Source organism: Geotrypetes seraphini, chromosome 2 (assembly GCF_902459505.1).
Source record: "Geotrypetes seraphini chromosome 2, aGeoSer1.1, whole genome shotgun sequence".
Classification (NCBI taxonomy): Eukaryota; Metazoa; Chordata; class Amphibia; order Gymnophiona; family Dermophiidae; genus Geotrypetes; species Geotrypetes seraphini.
The window spans coordinates 333546757-333568324 of record NC_047085.1 but is presented as its reverse complement, the minus strand read 5'-3'; the positions used below and the strand labels follow the sequence as shown (position 1 = coordinate 333568324).

General features: G+C 43.9%; 1 protein-coding gene across 1 annotated transcript in view; it reads left to right on the top strand.

The window, feature by feature from the left end:
* Positions 1-21568, top strand: part of AMPH (amphiphysin) — a 285388-nt gene that overhangs the window by 252574 nt on the left and 11246 nt on the right. Inside the window, exons 17-20 of the mRNA XM_033930240.1 lie at positions 4478-4585; positions 8899-9042; positions 11448-11714; positions 17612-17710. Coding sequence (XP_033786131.1) covers positions 4478-4585; positions 8899-9042; positions 11448-11714; positions 17612-17710 — 618 coding nt within the window. The remainder of the gene's footprint in view (positions 1-4477; positions 4586-8898; positions 9043-11447; positions 11715-17611; positions 17711-21568) is intronic.

The window sequence follows — 21568 nt, the reverse complement described above, 5'->3', positions numbered from 1 at the left end:
TAAGCAACAAAATTTGCAAAACAAGAAAATAAAATACTTTTAAAGAACTGGATTAGCAATCCAGAAAACATGCCATATGCAAAAGGGGACTACATGGTGTTACTCATGGAACCTTATATCAATATCAACCCAAACCAAACAGATACATGAATGATTAAGGAAAGGAGAACTGAACCTTAACGATGAGAGATTAAAAGTTGCAGCCCAGTACAGTGGCGTAGCTAGAGTGACACCCAGGGCCAATCATTTTTTACCCCCCCACCCTTTGTAATTTTTTTTTAAAAAACAGTTAGTCTTAATACACGCCGCCCCCCCCCACACACACACACACACACACACACTCACACACATACATACACACTTTGTACTTTAAAAAAAACAAAACCAAAAAAATCAGTTTGTCCAGGCCCAACATGTTCGCACCCTTCTCTCCTTGCTGGTCCGATGTCGCCTTTGCCTTCCGTCAAGATGAAAAACTACCAGCCTCGGCAGTGATTCAGCGACGTTGCCCGCAGCTCTCCTTCCTGCTTTCCATCTGCCGCGGTCCACACGGGCGGAAACAGAAAGTTGCGTCATTGGAGAAAGACTAGGCAGACACGGAAAGCAGGAAGGGGAGCTGTGGGCAACGTCGCTGAATCACTGGTCTTGGCTGGCAGTTTTTTCAGCTTGATGGAAGGTAACGACGGTATCAGACTGGCCAGGAGAGAAGTGTGAGAACATGCTGGGCCACAGGGACAACCCAGAGCCATGGGGCTGAGCCGTGAGAAGGGAACCATGACTCCAAGCCTGGGAACACTCCCCCCCCCCTTCATGCTTGCACCCGGGGCGGTCTGCCCCGCCCCACCCTTGGTATGCCACTGGCCCAGTATAGTGGATGAGATGGTTCACAGCAAGCACAGAAAAAAAAAACCCTGAAAAACAAAGAAATGCAGATTCTGTAAGAAAGAGTTACTCATCTTTTTGCTGGCTGCGATGTGCTGATATCAGATGACCTCTATACAGAAAGGCAAGATCAGGTAGCATGGCACAAACTCTGGAATCTGTGCAAATACTGTAATATCGCTGCACCAGAAAAACACTGGAATCCTGGAAGAATTGTAATAACAATAATAATTTATTTTCTTATATACCGCCAAAGCCATGGTAGTTCGAGACGGTTTACAGTAAGAGGAGCTGGACAGTCAGCGATAAGTTACAAAATAGAATCAATGAATACAAGTACACTTGTAGAGAATGAAGAGCTTATAATCTGCAAAGAAGGTCCAAAAAGTGGGGATGGAACGGCAAACAGCAACTGGGGAAGTGTCCACAATGAAACTCTCGTAGAGGAGGAGTTCATCCAAATAGGCTTTATTTATGCAAATCAACTTGACCTGGGTCTCTTCTGCCAGAAGCTATGGAAACACTTTAACACGGCTGTGCCAGACACACACTGGAAATTTGTGTACCATTAATAGAATCCAGGGGATTATGTGCCTACTCTAGATGTAGGGGTGCAGCTATACATCTAGCATATACATTTGGGATGTACACTCCAAGTACTGGCATCAGGTGGTATAGGGAAACTGCTGCCGACTACTCAACTGCACTGGAGGGAGTTCAGGGTGCCTTTGAGGAGACCTTCAAATAGCAGAGCTTGGGCATCCCTGCAAGCTGCAGCAAAGGGCATAGCTGCTGGGTGGTCCTGAGCCCAAAGTCAATGAGCCTCAGCTCGCCATTTGTTTTTTTTTTTCTATAATCATTTTTATTAGAAAGGGTTCAACAGGGTAACAGGAACACCACAGATACCAAAAACTCAAATACAAAGAAGCATTGTACATACAAGAAAATTGCACTCCACTGAGATCTACATATGCACAACACACAAAAGTACACACCACCTTGCAAGCATACATATTTCTACAAGAGTATTTAGTTGCACAATTTTACAAGAACTATTTTTCACCTGTTAAAAAAAATGCTTTATTAAATTGCCTTCTTTCTCCTGAGAAGAATCTTTTTTTTGTCTGGAAACTCCTGGGGATAAGTGTCTATTTTCTAGAAAAAAACAAGCATTGTTTATAATGACTGGCTTCTTTCAGCCCCCTCCAAAGATCATCTCCACATCACAATACAATCTACCCCGCACACCCTGCAGAGTTTGGACTTTGTAGTCAATTGCACCAAGTCCTTTCTTATTACAGTCTGTATATTAATAATGAATGAATGGACTTCTATCAATCATATGTTTATGCTATAGACAAGGGACACACTAGGTCAGTCTGGTTTTCATGAAATCCACAATGAATATGCATGAGATTAATTTGCATACAGTGGAAGCAGTGCTTGCAATTTTATCTCAAGCATATTCATTGTGGATATCTTAAAATCCTGACCGTCTAAATGTGTCCCAAAGACTGGGTTGAGAACCCTTGCTGTAGACCAGTGTCTTGCAAACTATTTCCAGACGCACCAAACTAAACAGGTGGCTGCAGCTCGAGGGCGCCTGGAAAGTGCGCAGGCGTCGATGTGATGACATCACATGCACGCGTGACGTGATCACACTGACATCCACGCATGCGCGAAGACCCTGCAGACGGGGCCTTCAGCCGGCAGTGGGGGGTGAGGGTCAACAGGAGAGGTACGGAGAGCGGCAGAGGTGCCGGGGAGGAGGAGAGGTGCCTGCAATCAACAGGACGTGCCTCTCTCCGCGAGAGGCACATCCTGTAGGCAGTCAGCCGGCGCTGGCAACTCGGCACACTTCGAATCTCGCCACGGCACACAGTTTGCGATTTGCTACTATAGACTGATCAATGTTGAGAAATCTAGAAGTGTTTGCGCTTCCCTGAAAATAAGCCCTTTTTTCTGTATGGATAGATTTTGATGCGTATTTAGGAATTCATATAAACCTCTGAAACAGGGCTACCAACCAGCTCCATTTTATTTTCAGAGCAGGTTCATCCATTCCTTGTTTTACTCTATACAGGGCAAACCTGTCATGGGGAGCCCCAAGCCAGATGGGTTTTCACAATATATGCAGTGAAGATGCATAAAAAAGAAATCTGCATGTGATGGAGGCAATATATGTGAGCTTGCCCCATGCTCATTTACTGTGGAGAGCCTGAAAACCTGGCTAGCTGGTGTCTCTCCAGTACAGATTTATGCAAATCGACTTAACCTGGGTCTCATGGGCTGGTTGTAGTTTCATTTCCTTATGAAAATAGAACTAGAAACCTCCGCTTCCCAGTAACCCACTTGCTATCTCCTGAGATATTGTTGAAGAAATTTTTCAAGGAAATACTCGGATTGCCCAATGTGGAGAATTTTCTTATCAATAATTTTTATTATATTCCTCAGAAAAGCTTGAATCTAACCAGGGTATTGACCAACTGGTATCAACTGAAATTAATTTGACAGATTTTGGGGAGGATAGTCAAGATGTGGTCCAGACTCGTTCCAGCCTGGTGATAATCTGTATGAGTGAGATAGATAAAATGCTATTAATTAAATTAGATTTTAAAAATAGATTGACAAAATTTTGTGGTGACTTGGTAAGAATATTTCCACGTGTTTCCAGAGCTACCCAATTAAGGAGAAAATAATTTTTGATATTAAAAAGTAGAGTGGTAGCTTTAGAGGCATCCTTTTATTTGAAATTTCCCTGTAAATGCCTTGTAAAGTTACAGGACACTGAATTTGTGTTTTGGGACCCGATACAGTTGCAACAATTTTTGATGGCTAGGGAAACTAAATGAAGATTACTGTTAACCTAAAATGGATTGAGGAACAAAATGATTGAACCCTGCTTAATTAATGGATGGATCTTGGTCCATATTTTTGGATCTTGAGTCCATTCAATTTGTTTTCAATAAAGTGGGCTTGAAAAGAATTGATGAATTGATGTATTATTTACTGTAAAATGTTAATGTATTATCTTTTTTTTTATTCATTATGGACATGTAATGATTGAAAATTATAAAAGAAAATAGAACTAGATGCTCTTGAATGCAGGGGGGATCCTGAAAAATGGAGCCGATTGGCCCTTTTATATAGGCATCAACCCTGCTCATTTGCTTGTGTCTATTTCAAGTAGAGAATCTGCCACTTGAGCTACTAAAGCTTAATGCAGTACACATCAGGGCTTTGATTTCTGCATGTTAAGCAATTGAACATACAGTACTCACTTGGATGGAATGTACATCTGCTGAGTGGGCCTTTTCAAAGTGAATGAACTCTTACTATTAAAATCCTATAGTGATTAATGGCTACCAAGACTTGTTCATGAGGCATTTTTGACACACTGTTGGAAAAATAGTAGAATATTACCTTGCTGAAAGATCTGACGCACAAATCATTCTATCATTCTGATTAATGAGAGAGCTTTCTGGAAAGGAAAAATGTCTTTAGGTTGGAATGCATTGATTGCAGCTCCTGTGGACTAATCGTTTCAAGCACATTCTCATTCTGCTGCTGTTTGTACTTTTTATCTTAAACAAAGACTGAGGGAGAAGCAGCTCCTCCTCTGGAGCCCACCATTGAAGAGGTCGAGCCACCCCCTCCAACCCCAGCAGAAGACACTCCAGCTGCTGAGCCAGCTGAAGCAGTGGTGAGTTCCCACTGGACAGAAGTTCCCAGTCCCTCACATCATTCCATCTTCCATTGTCTTATGTTTTCATCTGGCCTCCAGAATTCAGTCATCCTGCCCAGGTGCATACTTATGGGCCTTGGCTAAGATTTGTTTCAAAGTATGTTACAGTTTTTCTCTAAGTGGTAGTGCTCAGAACTACATGATTAGTTGGAATACAGTATGGCTCTTTTTAAAGGGGGCTGGGCTAAGTATTGGACAGAACTAGGCAGTCGCCTTGGGTAGCAGGTTTTATTGGGGGGGGGGGAGGAGACAGAAAACAGCAGCTGAAGTTACAAAGCAATAGTCCTGACTGTCAGACAGCCACAAAAACTCAAAAGAACCATCAGCACGTACTTTTATCTGCAAAATAAAGTTTAAAAGTGTAAGATGCAATTAAGCAATTTTATACAATTGTCATTGGAAAATCATGATTGTAGATTTTAATTATTAAAATCTTGAAGTGGGAGCAGATAGGCTAGGTGAAAGAGGAGGGGAGGCAAAGCTGTCGGACCAGCCTTAAATTGTGGGGATTGTCATGTCACTTCTGGTTTCTCACTGAAATGTGTGTGTGGGTGAGGAGGAGGCTGGAAATGATTAGACTGTAGGCTCTGTCAAGCAGCGATTGTCTTATACTGTACTTGGTTAATTTAATGTATAGCGCTGTATGCATCTGGCAACGCTATAGAAATAAGTAGTAGCACTAAAAAGATTATTTACAAAAAACTTGTACTGTAACTATAGCAAATTGCAACCTGTTAACTGTATAATATATATATATTTTTTTAATATCTTCATTTTGAAGCCAAAAAATAAGTGCAACATATTATACATACTGTATAATATGTATGTTAACCTGTAACCCATTCTGAGCTCATTGGGGAGAGTAGGATAGAAAATTAAATAAAAAATAGTAGGTCAGTGACATGCCAGCAAGCCATCATGAAAATGGGTTTTGGTCAGGTACTAGGGATCTGGATTGGCCACCGTGAGAACGGACTACTAGGCTTAATGGATCATTGGTCTAACCCAGTAAGGCTATTCTTATGGGAAATGGGAACAAGGAGAACTTGCACATTCATCACAAAGAATGTTATATTTTATAGGCTGTGAAAATGGACTAGTAAATGTTACAATTTTGTACATGACAATGATGTGAGCAATGATTATTATGAAAAAATTAAGCAGCATCTGGCGATGGGGGTAATTTTATACAAAAGTGCCTAAGTTAATAGGGCAGCAAAGAATCTTTCTGGAGCAAAAGGTGCCTCAGTCTTGACCTGTGGGTTATTTTCCTCTTTGACTGCGAGTTGTGTAGAAGACATCATCTACCTTTTTTGGCTCCACCTCCTTCCTCACTGGGCTGGGCTGAAGCTCCCCAGTCTTATCTTCTACACACTAGTTGAAAGATGTCTTTCTGCTCTGCTCTGAGTGAATTTTATTATTTTCAGCTTTTTATCTGGATTTGAAGGCTTTTCGGTGCTCAAGAGGTCTCCAACAGTCCTGGGGCAGCTCTGCCTGGGAGAAGACACATGGAGGGACATAATCAAAAGATATGTCTAAGTTCGTTTTGGGCCTAAATCGCTATTGCCCAAAGTCGGCAGTGTCTAAAGTCCATTCCCGAAAAATACGTCCAAAATATTTCTTTTTTTGAAAATCGTCTAATTATACGTCCAGCCGTTTGATCAGCCAGACCGCTAAGTCGTCTATCTTTATACCCCATTCTCATCCAAAAATTCGTCCAAATCAAAAACGCCTAGAACCAGACCTTTTGGACGTCGGAGGGGTCAGCAAAGTGATGGACTGGACACCCAGACATGGCAACACAGTAGTGGGGCACCTTACAGGGCACTGCTGCGAATTTCACAAAAAGGGTGCCATATAAACATCTCACCACAACTCCCTTATAGGTCATGGTGAGCCCCCCCAAAACACCTCCAAAACCTACTATAGCCACCTGTCTACCACCCCAATAGCCCTTATGGCTGCAGGTGCCATCTGTATAGCAGTACAGTAGGGTTTTGGGGGGTGCACATTTTTCACCATGAATGCAGTGGTTTATGGGCCTGGGTTCTCCTCTCTATGGTTCACTAGCACACCCCCCAGACTACTTAAGACACCTCTGTGCTTCTCTCCTAGGCTTTCCTATGCCAGGTGCTGATGTTCTGGAGGCAGATATGTAAAGTTTTTATTATGATTTTTATGGTGATGGGGGTGGTCAATGGTCACTGGGGGAGTGTGTGGGGGTTTATACTACATCTCTACAGTGGTTATCTGGTCACTTTCTTGGCACTTAGACCTGGTTTTCAATCACCTAAGTTGCTACGTATAAGTTCCTTCTAGGCAGCCTCATTAAACTTTCGGTTACACTTACAGTACAACTAAGTCTATGTCAGCCCATGTCCCACCCAAATCCTGCCCTCACTACTCCTCCTAAAATGCCCCTTTTAGCTCTGAGTGTACAGCAGCACTGAAAAGGCCTAAGTCGTTTTCAGATACATCTAAAACCCAGTTTGGTTATCGGCATTTGGACGACTTGTCTTACTGATCGTCCAAGTGCCAATTTAGGCCGTTTTTTTATTTCGATTATGAGCCTCATACTCTGAGCAGAAGTCTGTAGCTAACATTGTAGCTTATGTGCTATTGCGGTGGTGCACTGGAGGGTATAGTAGATTTTGCGGGGAGGGGGGGTGGAGGGCTCACCTTAAATTATAAGGGGGTTATGGTGAGATGTACAGCTGGCACACTTTATGTGAAGTTCACAGCAGTGCCCTCTAAGGTGTCTCATTGCTCTTTGGGGATGTCTATGTGGCCAGTTCATTACTATGCTGGCCCCACCCACTTTCAAATGGTTAGGATTAAGACATTTCCAACCTGGATGTTTTCTGATCGAAAATGGGGTATCAAGTTAGATGTCCCAGTGGCCAAGATGTCTAAGTAGATGATTTCAAATATATTTATATATATATATATATATTTTTTATTTTATTTTTTTTTTTTTGGGGGGGGGGGGATGTCCAGCAGTTTGACATTCGAAAATGGCTATTTTTGTTCCTCCAGCTTTGGACATTCAGCTGCCCCTCTACAGCTCTTACATGCGCCCTTATAGAATAGTGCATATGGCACTTACAAGTACAAGTGATACTTTTTGCACATAAACAAGGAGCCGCTGAAAAGTCCTCAGCCCAACCAAGAAGAGAACGATGTGGAGCCATGAAACTTACAAGTTATTCCCCACTTTTCTTGACACTTGTAAATTTCAAGACACCACATCATTCTCTTCTTGGTTGGGTTGAGAACTTTTCGGCGACCCCACATACATGTCCAAAGGGGCATCTAGTTATAGAATTGCCCTTTTAGAATATGATAAAATAGGCTTATACTTGGTGTATAAACTGTATTATCTGACTATCTTGTATGTTTTTTTGTTGTTTTTTTCTTATTTTATATTTTTATTATTATGTGTGTTTTAATGTTCTCTGCGTAGTTTATAGACTGGTTATAAATGTAATAAATAAAACACATTTTGAATACATTGCTGTAATTGGAGAATCTCAGTAGCAGAAGAGGGATTTTTTTTCTCCAAAACAGAGTCTGAACAAAAATGGAATTCGGAGTAATTGGAATTACAGTTGATTATAATGTTAGTTTTTTTTCTGCTATAGTCCATTAGTACAAATTAGATAGCGTATTTCATCCTTTGTTTTGACTATATAGTCATTGAAATATCACCCCATAATTTACTAGCTAATGCCAGAAATGATGTCAGTGAATAGTACAGTAAGCCCACAGGACATCAAACACCATGCTTTGCTGAAAGAAAAGAAAAATATGACTTCCTTTTACATGATTTTCAGCAGTGTTTCTGTGTATTTTAAGTACAGTTTAAACATGGTCAAGCTTTGCTCTAATGCAGACATGGGCAACTCCGGTCCTCGAGGGCCGGAATCCAATCGGGTTTTCAGGATTTCCCCAATGAATATGCATGAGATCTATTTGCATGCACTGCTTTCAATGCATATTCATTGGGGAAATCCTGAAAACCCGATTGGATTCTGGCCCTCGAGGATTGGAATTGCCCACCCCTGCTCTAATGAAACACATGGTGGAAGCTGTCAGCTAATCACTAGCATGAAAGGTGGGTAGCCAGTGCATAGCTGAGTTCCAGTGCATAGCTGACAAAGTGTATAATTGAATGGTTTGTTCTGAAGCATAAGAAAGGACTTCAAACAGTTCATCATCTGTTAATGAAAAGACTTTAGATTAATAGTATGCTCTGACCATCTTGTTTTCAGACAGCGACTGTGAGTGAGGGTGAAGATGTCCAGCCTTATGCAGAAGATAAACCACTTGAAGAAGAAGAAGAACAGCAGCAGCAGCAGCAGCAGCAGGAGCTGGAACCACAGCCAGAGGCTGCAAGAGAGATAGTCGCGCCTCAGGTAGACATAGTTTAGACTTTAACCCCCTCTTTTACTGAGGTGCACTAATCGAATTAGTGCGCTAAACGCTAATGCATCCATAGACTAACATGCAAGCGTTAGCGTTTAGCGCACGCTAAATCAATTAGTGCACGCTAATCGGTTAGCGCACCTTAGTAAAAGAGGGCCTAAGCATTCGAGGCTTGTGCAGATGAGGACAGAACTTGCAGGGACAGGACGGGGCAGGCGATAGATCCCACAGGCACAGGGATAAATTTGTCCCCGTGTCATTCTCTACTAGTACTCCACCCTTTGCAGAATACTAACTTAGCGCGGATCTTGTGCCTCTCTGTGGATGCAAGCATTTATGCCTGCCGAAACCTGGTGGAAATGCTGATGCACAGCTGATAGTACTTGGACACATAAATGACCCTGTTCTATAATGTCACACCTACATTCTGGGAAGGTTCCTGACCCACCCATGCCCCTCCTATGGCTGTGTCTACTTTTGAGTTGTGCACTATAAAAATTAAGCGTACATTTTATAGGAAAGGACTCAAGGCAGATCCATGTGCAAACCCAAATGAGTGCCAATTAAGGCCCATTATTGATCGTTAACAGCTTATTAGCTAATTAGTTTGTGCGGGTTCTGGGATCCGCGTCCAAAGTTCGATGACCTATGTAAAATCTGGCTTCTTAGCAGGTTTACCTGATGGCGGCACCGAGCCCATTGTCAAGGGGGACGTCAATACCGGTACCACCAATGTCAATGTATCCTCTGAAGACATAGTAGACCCAAATAGACGTTCCTGCTGAAGTCTTTGAGCTTTGAGGGTTTGTGTTTTCAACGTGAGGCAACAGGTATTCCAGCCCCAAGCACTGTATACACCAGTGGTGTGGGTCAGTGATTAAAATGGGCCATTGACAGCAAGAACACTTTTTAAAACCCGTTAATGGTTTTGACATGAGAGGAAATACTGTGTCAGCCAAGACTTGGTGTAATGTAACATGCTGCATGTGACATGCTAAGGAGGATGGGAAGGAAGAGGTGCACACTCATAACATCATTATATATTCATGAATCAATCTGATAATCATCACCACCAGGCTGTGTGTGTTATGGGATGGAGGAAGAAAGGTGCATGTTTAAATTGATCACTGCCTTACTAGTTCTGCAGCTCCTCGTGCTGCTCCTCTCGTCCTGTCCTCCTAGAGACGTGGTGACGTCATCCGACTGACCCGCTCTCGCAGATTCAGTGGCAGGCAAGTGATGTGTCTCCTGATTGGCTAGGCACCCTAAGCCCAAGCCAATCGAAGTGGAGACAGGGCGGGCCTTGGTGAAGGAGTCAGGAGACGAGAGGCATGCACCTAGTATATCGCCGGCTGCGGCCGTGGGCCAGGTAGACGGATCCACTTTTGTCCGGAGGGGTGCTATCAGGAATTGTTACTCGATGCTAAAAGCCCAACAGGGCTGAAGCCCTGAGAGGCACGAATAAACCCCGAAATTTGGTAGAAACAAAGGAATAAAAAGGGGGTTAAAACCCCACAGGGAATAACCGTAAAATAAAAAATGAAGAAAAAAAATATATAGAATTAAATGCGTACAGGAAGGCAACTCAAAAGACAGCAGTCCAAACGCTACTTTTTGTAGCAGTAAGACTCATTAAATTAGGCCAGGATGCACATGCGCTCTGACAGTATAGTAAAAAATACCATGGTGGGAGCGATTTGTTTGCACCGGTAAAAGGGGGAGCAACTATGCCTGGCGCTTGCTCAGAAGAGCAATCGTTAGGCACATCTCCTCCCCCATCCCTCCTGTCAAATTTCTTCTGCCCCGCTGCTGCTCTCCTGCTGGCTCAGCTGATCGCGACAGGGGAATCCTTCATCAGCTGAGCTGGTAGGGTTCCCTGAAGCCTCCATGGGAGGGGCCTTACACACCTGAGCCAAATTGACCAAAATTTCTCTCTTCTGGAACTGGATAACTAGGTAGCTTTCCAACTGCCTGCAAGCTTTTGAAAATTCTCCTTTTAAACAATGTGAGCCTGGAGGGCTCAAACCTTTGCACTCTCCAGATAGATTTAGGCCCTACCCCCACAACGTTTCTGGGTCCTCTAGTAGAAATGAATGAATGTTGCCATATACCAACTTACAGAGACAAAATTGATCAGTTTATTGAATGATTATTACATAACTTCTTTTGAATATTGACCAAATCTCTAAAATGAATGCAGATACCATAAAGTATAAGTCCCCTTTTACAAAGCCACAGTAGTGATTCCCCTGTGGCAAATGCACCAAAGTCCATTCAATTCCTATGGGCATCGGTGCATTTGCCATAGGAAAATTGCTACTGCAGCTTTCTAAAAAGGGCCCTAAATTAGATGTTTGTAAGAATAAAGAGAGTTTTTGTCTCCACTCTCTTGCAGGAAATAGGTATTATTCCTTCTGTGGTAATAGAGCCAGCATCCAACAATGAAGGGGAGGAAGAAGATTTTGATCCCAACATTGTCCGTCATCCAAAGGAAGTAATGGAGGAGTCCAATTTTCAGAGTGACGCTGGTGAGATACCAGAGGTATCCCAAGAGCAGAACGCTGAGGAAGATAGTCAGACCTTGCCTAGCGAAGCAAGCAAGGAGAACTCAGTACCAGAAACTGATGAATCTCACACGATGCCACCTGGCTTTCTCTATAAGGTATCATTTAAGATTGCCTATTTATGACTTCTTTTGAAAACATGCATCTTTTTCTTTGAGTTTCAAGTTTATTTAAAATTTGATTAAAATGCTTATAAAAATTTCTAAGCGCAGTACATAATAAAATTAGGGGAAGCCAGACAATTAAAATACGAACAAAACAAACTAAGAACAACATACGAAAAGAAACATGGTGGAAAAGGGGTAGAACTACAATGGCTTAAGGAAAGATAACAATGATGGTAAAAATAAAAGGGTCGGAGACACAGCAGGGACAATGGGCTAGATTCACTAGGGTCCGATCTGTGTCCGGGGGGCTGATTCATAAATCGCTCACATGCAAATGAGGGTGATGAGAATTACGCCCCTAACTAACCGCCAGGATCGCTCGAGGGTGAAATACTGACATGGATTAAAAATGGGATGGAGCATAGGAAACACAGAGTGGGGGTAATGGACAATACTCGAACTGGAAGGGCGTCACCAATGGGGTGCCACAGGGATCGGTGCTTGGACCCGTGCTCTTCAACATCTTTATAAATGATCTGGACATTGGTACGACGAGTGAGGTGATTAAATTTGCGGACGATACGAAGTTATTCAGAGTAGTGATGATACAGGGGGATTGCGAAGATCTGCAATGTGACATAATCAAGCTCGAGAAATGGGCATCGACATGGCAATTGAGGTTCAACGTGGATAAGTGTAAAGTGATGCATGTCGGTAACAAAAATCTCATGCACGAATACAGGATGTCCGGGGAAGTACTTGGAGAGACCTGCCAGGAAAGAGACTTGGGAGTTCTGATCGACAAGTCAATGAAGTCGTCCGCGCAATGCGCAGTGGCGGCGTAAAGGGCGAACAGAATGCTAGGAATGATAAAGAAGGGGATCACAAACAGATCGGAGAAGGTTATAATGCCGCTGTACCGGTCCATGGTGCGCCCTCACCTGGAGTACTGCGTCCAGCACTGGTCGCCATACATGAAGAAAGACATGGTACTACTCGAAAGGGTCCAGAGAAGAGTTACTAAAATGGTTAAGGGGCTGGAGGAGTTGCCGTACAGTGAGAGATTGGATAAACTGGGCCTCTTCTCCCTTGAAAAGAGGAGACTGAGAGAGGACATGATTGAAACATTCAAAATACTGAAGGGAATAGACTTAGTAGATAAAGACAGATTGTTCATCCCCTCCAAGGTAGGGAGAACGAGAGGGCACTCTCTGAAGTTGAAAGGGAATAGATTCCGTACAAACGTAAGGAAGTTCTTCTTCACCCAGAGAGTGGTAGAAAATTGGAATGCTCTTCCAGAGTCTATTATAGGGGAAAACACCCTTCAGGGATTCAAGACAAAGTTGAACAAGTTCCTGCTAAACTGGAATGTATGCAGGTGAGGCTGGACTCATTTAGAGCACTGGTCTTTGATCTGGGGGCCGCCGCGTGAGCGGACTGCTGGGCACAATGGACCATTGGTCTGACCCAGCGGCAGCAATTCTTATGTTCTTATGAGACAATGATTTCATTTTCTGGAAAAGAATTATAAGTGGCTATTTTAGAAGCATCTCTGTTTGTGAACAGTGGCCTTTACATTCAATAGCAATTAGGAAACCAGTATTTTCATATGGAAATCCATACCACATACAGATTTCAAAAGGGTGTGGTTTGGATGTGGAATAGATGGGCTCAAAATCTAGGCACATATTCTCCCTTTTAAAAAGGGAAATACATATGCAGACCTAAAACTTTTTTTGCCAACTTTTACATCTGTCCTGAGATAAGTGTAAGTGCCAGCTTGAAGGAACGGGTACAGAGGCCGATGATACCGATTCCTTACCCTTGATACCTCAGAACCAACTTGAGAAACACTGATGTAGATTTTGGGGACTGATAAATGTAATGGTAACTACAAACCAAAGTCTGTTTGTTCTTCAAAGACTGTGTCCTTACAAACATCTTGGTTTCCTGGAAGAGGGGTTAAGGGTAAACAGCATGTTAACAGCTTTGTGGAAGAAGTACCTTCATCCTGTTACCTGCTGAAAGATGTTAATTCTTTTATGAAGTTCAACTGTTATGGTCAACACCCTTATATCTGAAACTTTTTTTTTTAATGGGGGGAGGGGTGGTGATAAACCATTTGATATACCACTTTTCTGTGGTATAACCAAAGTTGCTTACATATTATATGCAGGTTTTTGAGTGCAGGCTAAGTTCTCTTCCCTAACAGTGAGTTCTTGTAGCATTATTGTTAAACAGATACCTGTTAAGGTTCCTACTGTGGGATGGTAGTTATTAAAACTGTGGCATTTGTACATATTTCAGTGTGTTTTATCCCTTTCCTTTTCTAACACTTCTGAAAGTACAGGTTGATACCTGTCATGCTGTGTTGACATTTCTGTTCGTTTTAACCTTCATCATGCTGTGTGCCCTTTTCCTGTGTCTGCGGTGTTTCGGACCTTATTTAAACAAGACCAAATGCTGATTGAAGCCTGAAAAAGTGTTGTAAGCTTTACACTCGTGGTCTGCCACGAACATGCTGCATGAGATTCCTTTACACCAATTCTGTCTATTACCGACATCATAAAAGCACATTGGCATGTATAAAAAGAAATAAAAAATGATGTGTGTACATGGTAATAAGGTCAATAAAACTGGAAGGTAGAAGCAAGCCAAAGGGCATTTATTCAGATTTTTCTGGTTGCAAAGGATCTCTCTGCAACCTCGGTTGGTAGTTAATTTTTTTTCCTGACAATTGTGTAAATCAGTGATTTCCCAAGCCTGTCCTGGAGAAATCCCAGCCAGTCAGGTTTTCAGGATATCCACAATGAATATGTATCAGTTAGATTTGCATTCTATGGAGGCAGTGTATACAAATGAATTCATTGTGGATATCCTAAAAACCTGACTAGCTTGTTTTCCTCCAGGACAGGCTTGAGAATCCCAAGGGTTAAACAGGACCATTTTATTAAATATATAGTATCTTTGTTGTCCTAAGCACATATCGCCATTGTTTGGCTCCCTTTGTAGTATATCAAGTGCTGTGAAATAAATTAAATAAATTGACTTCATAATAAATACTATCCATTGCAAGTTGCAAAATGCTAATATTTGCAGGTAAATGTGGCAAGGAAATTAATTTACATTTTTACTGTACTTTTTATTTGTTGAAAGCAAAGTAGAGAGGGCCAAATGATGCACACATGAACAAGAGATATTAAAGAATGCTTTATTCAGAAAGGGCCAAATTCTATAAATGGCGCCTAAAAGTTAGGAGTCATTTAGACATCCAGCAGTACAACGCTCAGCACGATTCTGTTTTGCATAGACACACAATAGAGAATAACGCTCAGTGGCGCCGAGTGAATCTAAGGGCTCCTTTTACGAAGGTGCGCTAGCGGCTTTAGTGCACGCACTGGATTAGCACGTGCTAGCTGAAAATCTACCGCCTGCTGAAAAGGAGGCGGTAGCGGCTAGCGCACACTATTCCGCGCGTTAAGGCCCTAGCGCACCTTCGTAAAAGGAGCCCTAAGTGTTAGACATCCTTTATAGCAGGGATGTCCAACCTTTTGGCTTCCCTGGGCCGCATTGGCTAAAAAAAAATGTTTCTCGGGCCACGCAAATGCTGCAGCAAGAGAGAGGAGGGAGCCTGCAAGATGGTAAACACCAGGGAGCAGCAGAGGAAAACACTGCATAGCCCTGGACCGGGGCTGCACAAAATACTTCATGGGGCCGCATGCAGCCCTTGGGCCGCAGGTTGGACACCCCTGCTTTATAGAATCGAATGTTGTTTTCAGCGTACTTTGCAGAATTGCTTTTTAGGTGTCGCTATTCATGCACCAGTTAATGGAACTGATGTTTGAAAGTCTTAGGTACAAGACAGCTTTATTATAAATCTGGGTAGAATCGTATTCATTAGGGATATCTTGAAAACCCGACTGACTGGGGGTCCCCCAGGACAGGTTTAAGAACCACTGGCCTATCCAGTCACCCGGGCTAAAATTCCATGGGAAGGCAGAGGTTCTCAACCCAGTCCTTGGGAAAACCAGGCCAGTCTGGTTTTCAAGAAATACACAATGCATATGCATGAGATAAATTTACATGCAGTGCCTCCACGGAATGCAAATCTGTTTTATGCATATTCATTGTGGATATATCAAAAACCAGACTGGCTTGGTGTGTCCCAAGGAATGGCTTGAGAACCCTTGTGTAGGGCAGGGGTGTCAAACTCAATCACATAAGGGGCCAAATTCTAAAACAGGCTACATTGTGGGCTGAATTTTTTATTAAGATACTTAGGGATCATTTTATTAAGGTACGCTAACCGATTTAGTGCACACTAAATGCACACTTTAATAAAAGGACCTCTTAGACTTAGTAAAAGTATAGGGTTACAACCTCTCCAACCCCACGCCGGCTCTGTGATGTAAACAAAATAAATAAAAAAGACTTTTCCTCTCTCTTTTACATCCTAGTTCACGCTTGCTGTCTAAATCCAGCTCTGGCAGGATACACATTCAGATCTGACATATTGAAATCACAAAACAGAAAATAAAATTATTTTTCTACCTTTTGTTGTCTGGTCATTATTCAAATCATGTTGGTCTCAGGCTCTGGTTGTCTTCTGATAACTTGCTTTCCAGGGTCTCCTGCCCATTTGTCATTTTCTTCTTTCTCCGTGCTAACCATCCATCTTCCATCTCTCCTCCCCTTCCATTTCCCTTCCCTCCCCCAGAGGTCTGGCATCTTTCCTTTTTTTCATCTCCATCCCTGCAGCTACAGCGATGGACCCCACCATCCCCAGATCCACCATCTCTCCTTTTCTCAACTACCCTTTCATCCAGCATCTCTCCCTCCTTCCCCACCACCCAAGGGTCCATTATCTCTCGCTTTCTCTTCCCAACTACCCTCCTATCCAGTATCTCTATCCCCCCTCTACACCATCACTTGAGTCCAACTTCTCTCCCTTTCTGTTCCTTCCCTCTCTAAATCCCATTGTCCACCATCTCTCTCCCTCTGTTTTTAGACCCATTATTTCTTTTCCCCCTCCCCCCTCAGTCCAACATATGCATGTGTCTTTGGACCCCCTTCCCTCCCTTCCTCCGTTTGTGTACTTCTACACCAGGACCCCCCATCACCACCACCACCACCACCAAAGGCTTGCATGTTCCCCCCTTCTTTGTAGCCTCCTCTGGCTTCCCCTCTGGCCTCCCGGTCTCACTAATTAGGGCAGCCTGCAGAAGATCACCAGTGCTTTCGCGATCCTAACACGCTGCCATCGGCCTCTGCAGCACGTCCTCTTTTCCGCGGTCCCACCCCTCCTCTGATGTTAGGGGCAGGATCACAGCAGAGGGATTGTGCTGCAGAGGCTACGGCAGCCTGCTAAGATTGCTACAGCCAACCGGCAATCCTCTGCAGGCTGCTTTGAAGGTGAGGCCTGGATGGAGGGAGGGAAGGAGAAGAGGGACAAATCGCGAACCAAATTTTATTACCTTGTAGGCCAAATTTGGCCCACGGGCCTGAGTTTAACACCCCTGGTGTAGAGGAACTAACTGGGTCCAGATTTTCAAGACACACTGATCCAGTCCTGGTTTTATCCAATGCATATAGGGACTTTTAATCTTGCTTTTCCTAAAGAAGTACTACTGCAGTAGTGAAAGTACCTGTATATAATGTATAAACTGCTTTGGTTGTACCTCAGAGAGGCAGTATATCAAAAATTGTAAACATAAAATTTAAACATAACTTGCCAAAGCTAAAGAAATACAGCAACTATAGCTGATTTTCAATTCAATGAGATAATATAGTCTGCCAAGAAGCCGGGGTTTTATTTTCTAGAACTCTACAGATACTAGGCATTGCTTTTTTACTTCTTTGATATTTTTGTTTTTTTTAATTTTTTGCAGATTGAAGCAATTCATGACTTCGAAGCAGCTAATGCAGATGAGCTAAATCTGAAACGGGGAGACATTGTGCTAGTAATCCCCTCAGAGGTAGCTGATCAGGTAAAAATCAGGATCTTAACACAGAGTAGTTATTGGAAAATAAAGCCACCTATGCAAAAAATCTCATGCTAAACTTTTTAATGTTCGACTTGATAAAAAGTTTACATGCATTGTAAAACAGTGGGGGTAGTTACTAAAATGCATTCAGACCATATCCACAATATTTTCCTCTTAATACTTTTTTTTAATCTTTATTCATTTTTAAAGCTACACTTGTGCATAATACATTATTTACATATAATATCAAAATTGAAGCACTAATTTTATTGCATTATAATAAGGGTTATGTTTCTTTCTTTTTTCACTAGATTCCTTGCACATCCAGGGAGGGTGGTTGGGTGGGAAATATATTTTGAGGAGTTAAATTATTTCATTATAATATTGAAATCATATCATATGTATGATTGTTTTAATAATTAAGATAAGAAGAGGAGAAAATGATTGTTTAATATAATAATTGTATAGTTAATAGTGTGTTTTTCGTGCAGTTTTTGTGATTCATCATTTGTATTGTACTATCAAAGTTTAAAAATCAATAAAGATTTACAAAATTGGGACTTCCGGTGACGTCGCGAAGCATGGTGGTCGGTTAGAGTGAGAGCTCTGACTTCCGCGGGTTTCTACCTCCCTCCCGAAGGTGTTTACGTGCTTCCTACTGGCCCGGAACCGGGTTATTATAAGTCCGGAGCAGAGCGCTCCTGTACAATGCCGTCAAAAAAGCAGTCGGCGGAGGGGCGTCGGCCCGATACGGGCGGTGAGCAGTGCGGCCTGCGCCATGTGCGCGGGGCCTCCAGAGCGCCCGAGCGCGAGTCTGGAGAGAGTGCTTCGGAGGAAGAGTCGGAGAGGGGTGCTTCTCCGAGATTGAGAAGACAGGACTGTGCCGCGGCGGTCACTAAAGCGGACCTTCAGCAGTGGGCTCTGGATATCAAACAAGAGGTGGCAGCCGTGAAGGGTAAAATTAAAGATGCAGTGAAAGAAATCCGGAAGGACTTTGCTGACCTCCTTGGGAGAGTGGAGGAGACCGAGCGGCGTATTGGGGACCAAGAGGTGGTGGTGCAAGATTTGAGTGGGGCTTTTACAGAAGCTCGGAAGGATTGGCAAGACTGTTTTAACCGCCTTGAGGATCTGGAGAACCGGTCCCGAAGAAATAATGTGCGTATCAGAGGGGTGCCTGAGCTGGCTGAGTTTCAAGATGCTGTACAGGTGGTCCAGGGGATCTTTGGAACCTTATGCCCACAGGAGGGGGAAGAGGTGGGTGCCAGGAAGGTGAAGGTGGACAGGGCCCACCGGGCTCTGGGACCCAAGAAGGATGATAATCCTCGAGATATCATTGCCTGCCTTCATGATTTTGTGGACAAGGATCGGATGGTGCGAAAGGCCAGGGAGTTGGGCACTTTTGCTTGGAAGGGGCATAACGTGGAAGTTTTTCAAGATCTTTCAGCCATTACACTGCAGAGGAGGAGGGAATTTCGTCCTGTGGTGCAGATTCTGAGAAAGCAAAATTTGAAATATCGCTGGCTCTTTCCATTTGGGCTCCTGATTACCATCAACGGGGCACACAAGAGAGTTACAACCCTGTCCGAAGCTGGGGCACTGCTGCGGAGGGAAGGTCTCCTGAGTGCGGAGGATCCCCCTCTGGGGAAACCTTTGGGCCAGTCGGCGGAGCGATTTCAGTGGCAAGCTCGATCACAGCGGTCCCGCAAACGCCGACCTGATGGTGGAGAAGGCATAGGGTCCTCGGCGGGACGAGGAGCAGGACCAGCGACTTGAGGTGTAGCTGAGACTGAGGCGGTCTTATCCTATGGAGAACTCATGGAGACTTGAGACTTTTGGAAAACATGGACTGTTTCCTGTGTTTGGCGGTATGCTTGGGGGTGCGAGTGAGGGGCATATGTAGGGGGGAGTGGTTGCAGTGTGTGTGTGCTGGGAGGTACTTTTGGGAGGGGGGTACATGATGGGGAATTGGGCCTTGGTGAGGTCACCCGAAGTCATGGAAGGGAGACGGTGGTGGCGGGATTGGGTTGGGTGGGGTGGGGGGTGGGGTGGAGGGGGGATGGGGGGTAACAGCATGGGAGTTGGGAGATGGTGTGGGGGGAGGAGAACGGGAGGAGATTTGTGGGGTTTTGATATTCGGGGTTATGGCGGTAGCTAAATTGAGAGTGGGCAGCTTTAATGTCAAGGGTCTCAACATGCCCCGTAAACGCCAATTATTGTTAAAAGAATTAAAGCGGTTACGGATTGATATTAGTTTTGTGCAAGAAACCCATTTTTTGAAAACTGGGGAAAAGCTGATACAATATAAAGAATATCCGGATAGGGTTTGGGCCTCTAATAGGAAGGAGAGGAAGAAGGCGGGGGTGGGCATTTTGTTTGCTAGACATCTTAAAGTGGTCCCTGAACAGGAATGGAGGGATGAGGGAGGGCGTTGGGTTATATGGGTGGGCCAAATTAATGGGGAAGTGGTTACGTTAGTGAATTTGTATGCCCCGAATGCTCAACAGGGTTCCTTCTTTGATGAGGTATTGGCCAAGGTACTGTTGGTTAAAAAGGGATCGTTGCTGGTGGGCGGGGACTTCAATCTGGTGGTTGACCCCCGTTGGGATTCCACTGGGGCTGGGGGAGATAGGCATAAGGCTGATAGGCAGCGTCTTAAGCATTTTGTTGATGTTCTCAACGTGGTAGATGGTTGGCGCTCTCAGCACTGGATGGGTAAGGATTACTCTTATTACTCCCCCGTACATGCGGTGTATACTAGAATTGATATGTTATATATGGATAAGGGGTGGGGGGGTAGATTGCTCGACACGCGCATCGAGGACATTGGGTGGTCGGATCATGCTCCCATTTGGATGGATATCCGATGGGGGGCTTCACGAGTGGGGGACCGATATTGGAAATTGAATGATAGTTTATTGAAGGATCCGTTGCTACTCCGTAGGGTGGAGCAGGTTATTTTGGACTTTTTGGAGCATAATGATGTTGACCAATATTCTCCAATGACAATCTGGGAAAGTTTGAAAGCGGTGCTACGGGGGGAGCTTATCTCGATGGCTGCGTATAAAAAGCGGCTTAATTTGCAGCGGGAACGGAGCCTGAGAGAGAATCTACGGCACCTTGTTGATCAACATAAGCGGGGTCAGGGAGGGGCAGCCTTGGGGCTCCGGATTCGTGAGGTGCGGGCGGACTTGGGGAAGTTGGAGGATGAGGAGATCAAATTCAATCTTGAACGCCTTCGTCTACGGTTTTTTGAATCTGGTAATAGAGCGGGGAAATTGTTGGCTCATCGTCTACGACTTAGGCAGACGCAATCTAATATTATGGCTATTAAGGATGGTTCGGGTCAGACATTGACAGCTGAAGGAGCTATCCATGCTCGCTTCTGTGAATTCTATCAGCAGCTTTATACACCAGAGAGTCAGGGATCAGAGGAGGAGATTCGGACTTATCTACAGGATTTGGGCTTGGAGTCCCTTCCGGCTTCGGTGATGCAAGGGCTGGATGCTGATATTTCTTTGGAGGAAGTGCATAATGTGATCAGCCAGCTGAAACCGGGGAAATCTCCGGGTTTAGATGGGTTCACGGGGTTGTTCTATAAGAAGTTGTCTTCCTTGGTGGTGCCGTTGTTGGCACGCGTATATAATGACTTGAGAGATGGAGCTCAATTACCTTTCTTCATGCGGTTGGCAGGGATCACAATTTTGCCGAAGCCGGGGAAGGACGCTACCCAGTGTGGGAGTTATAGGCCGATTTCCCTGCTGGGTATTGACACAAAAATTTTTGCTCGGGTGCTTGCTGATAGATTGGCATCTCATCTGCCGACACTTATTCACCCCGACCAGGTGGGGTTCATAGGGGGTC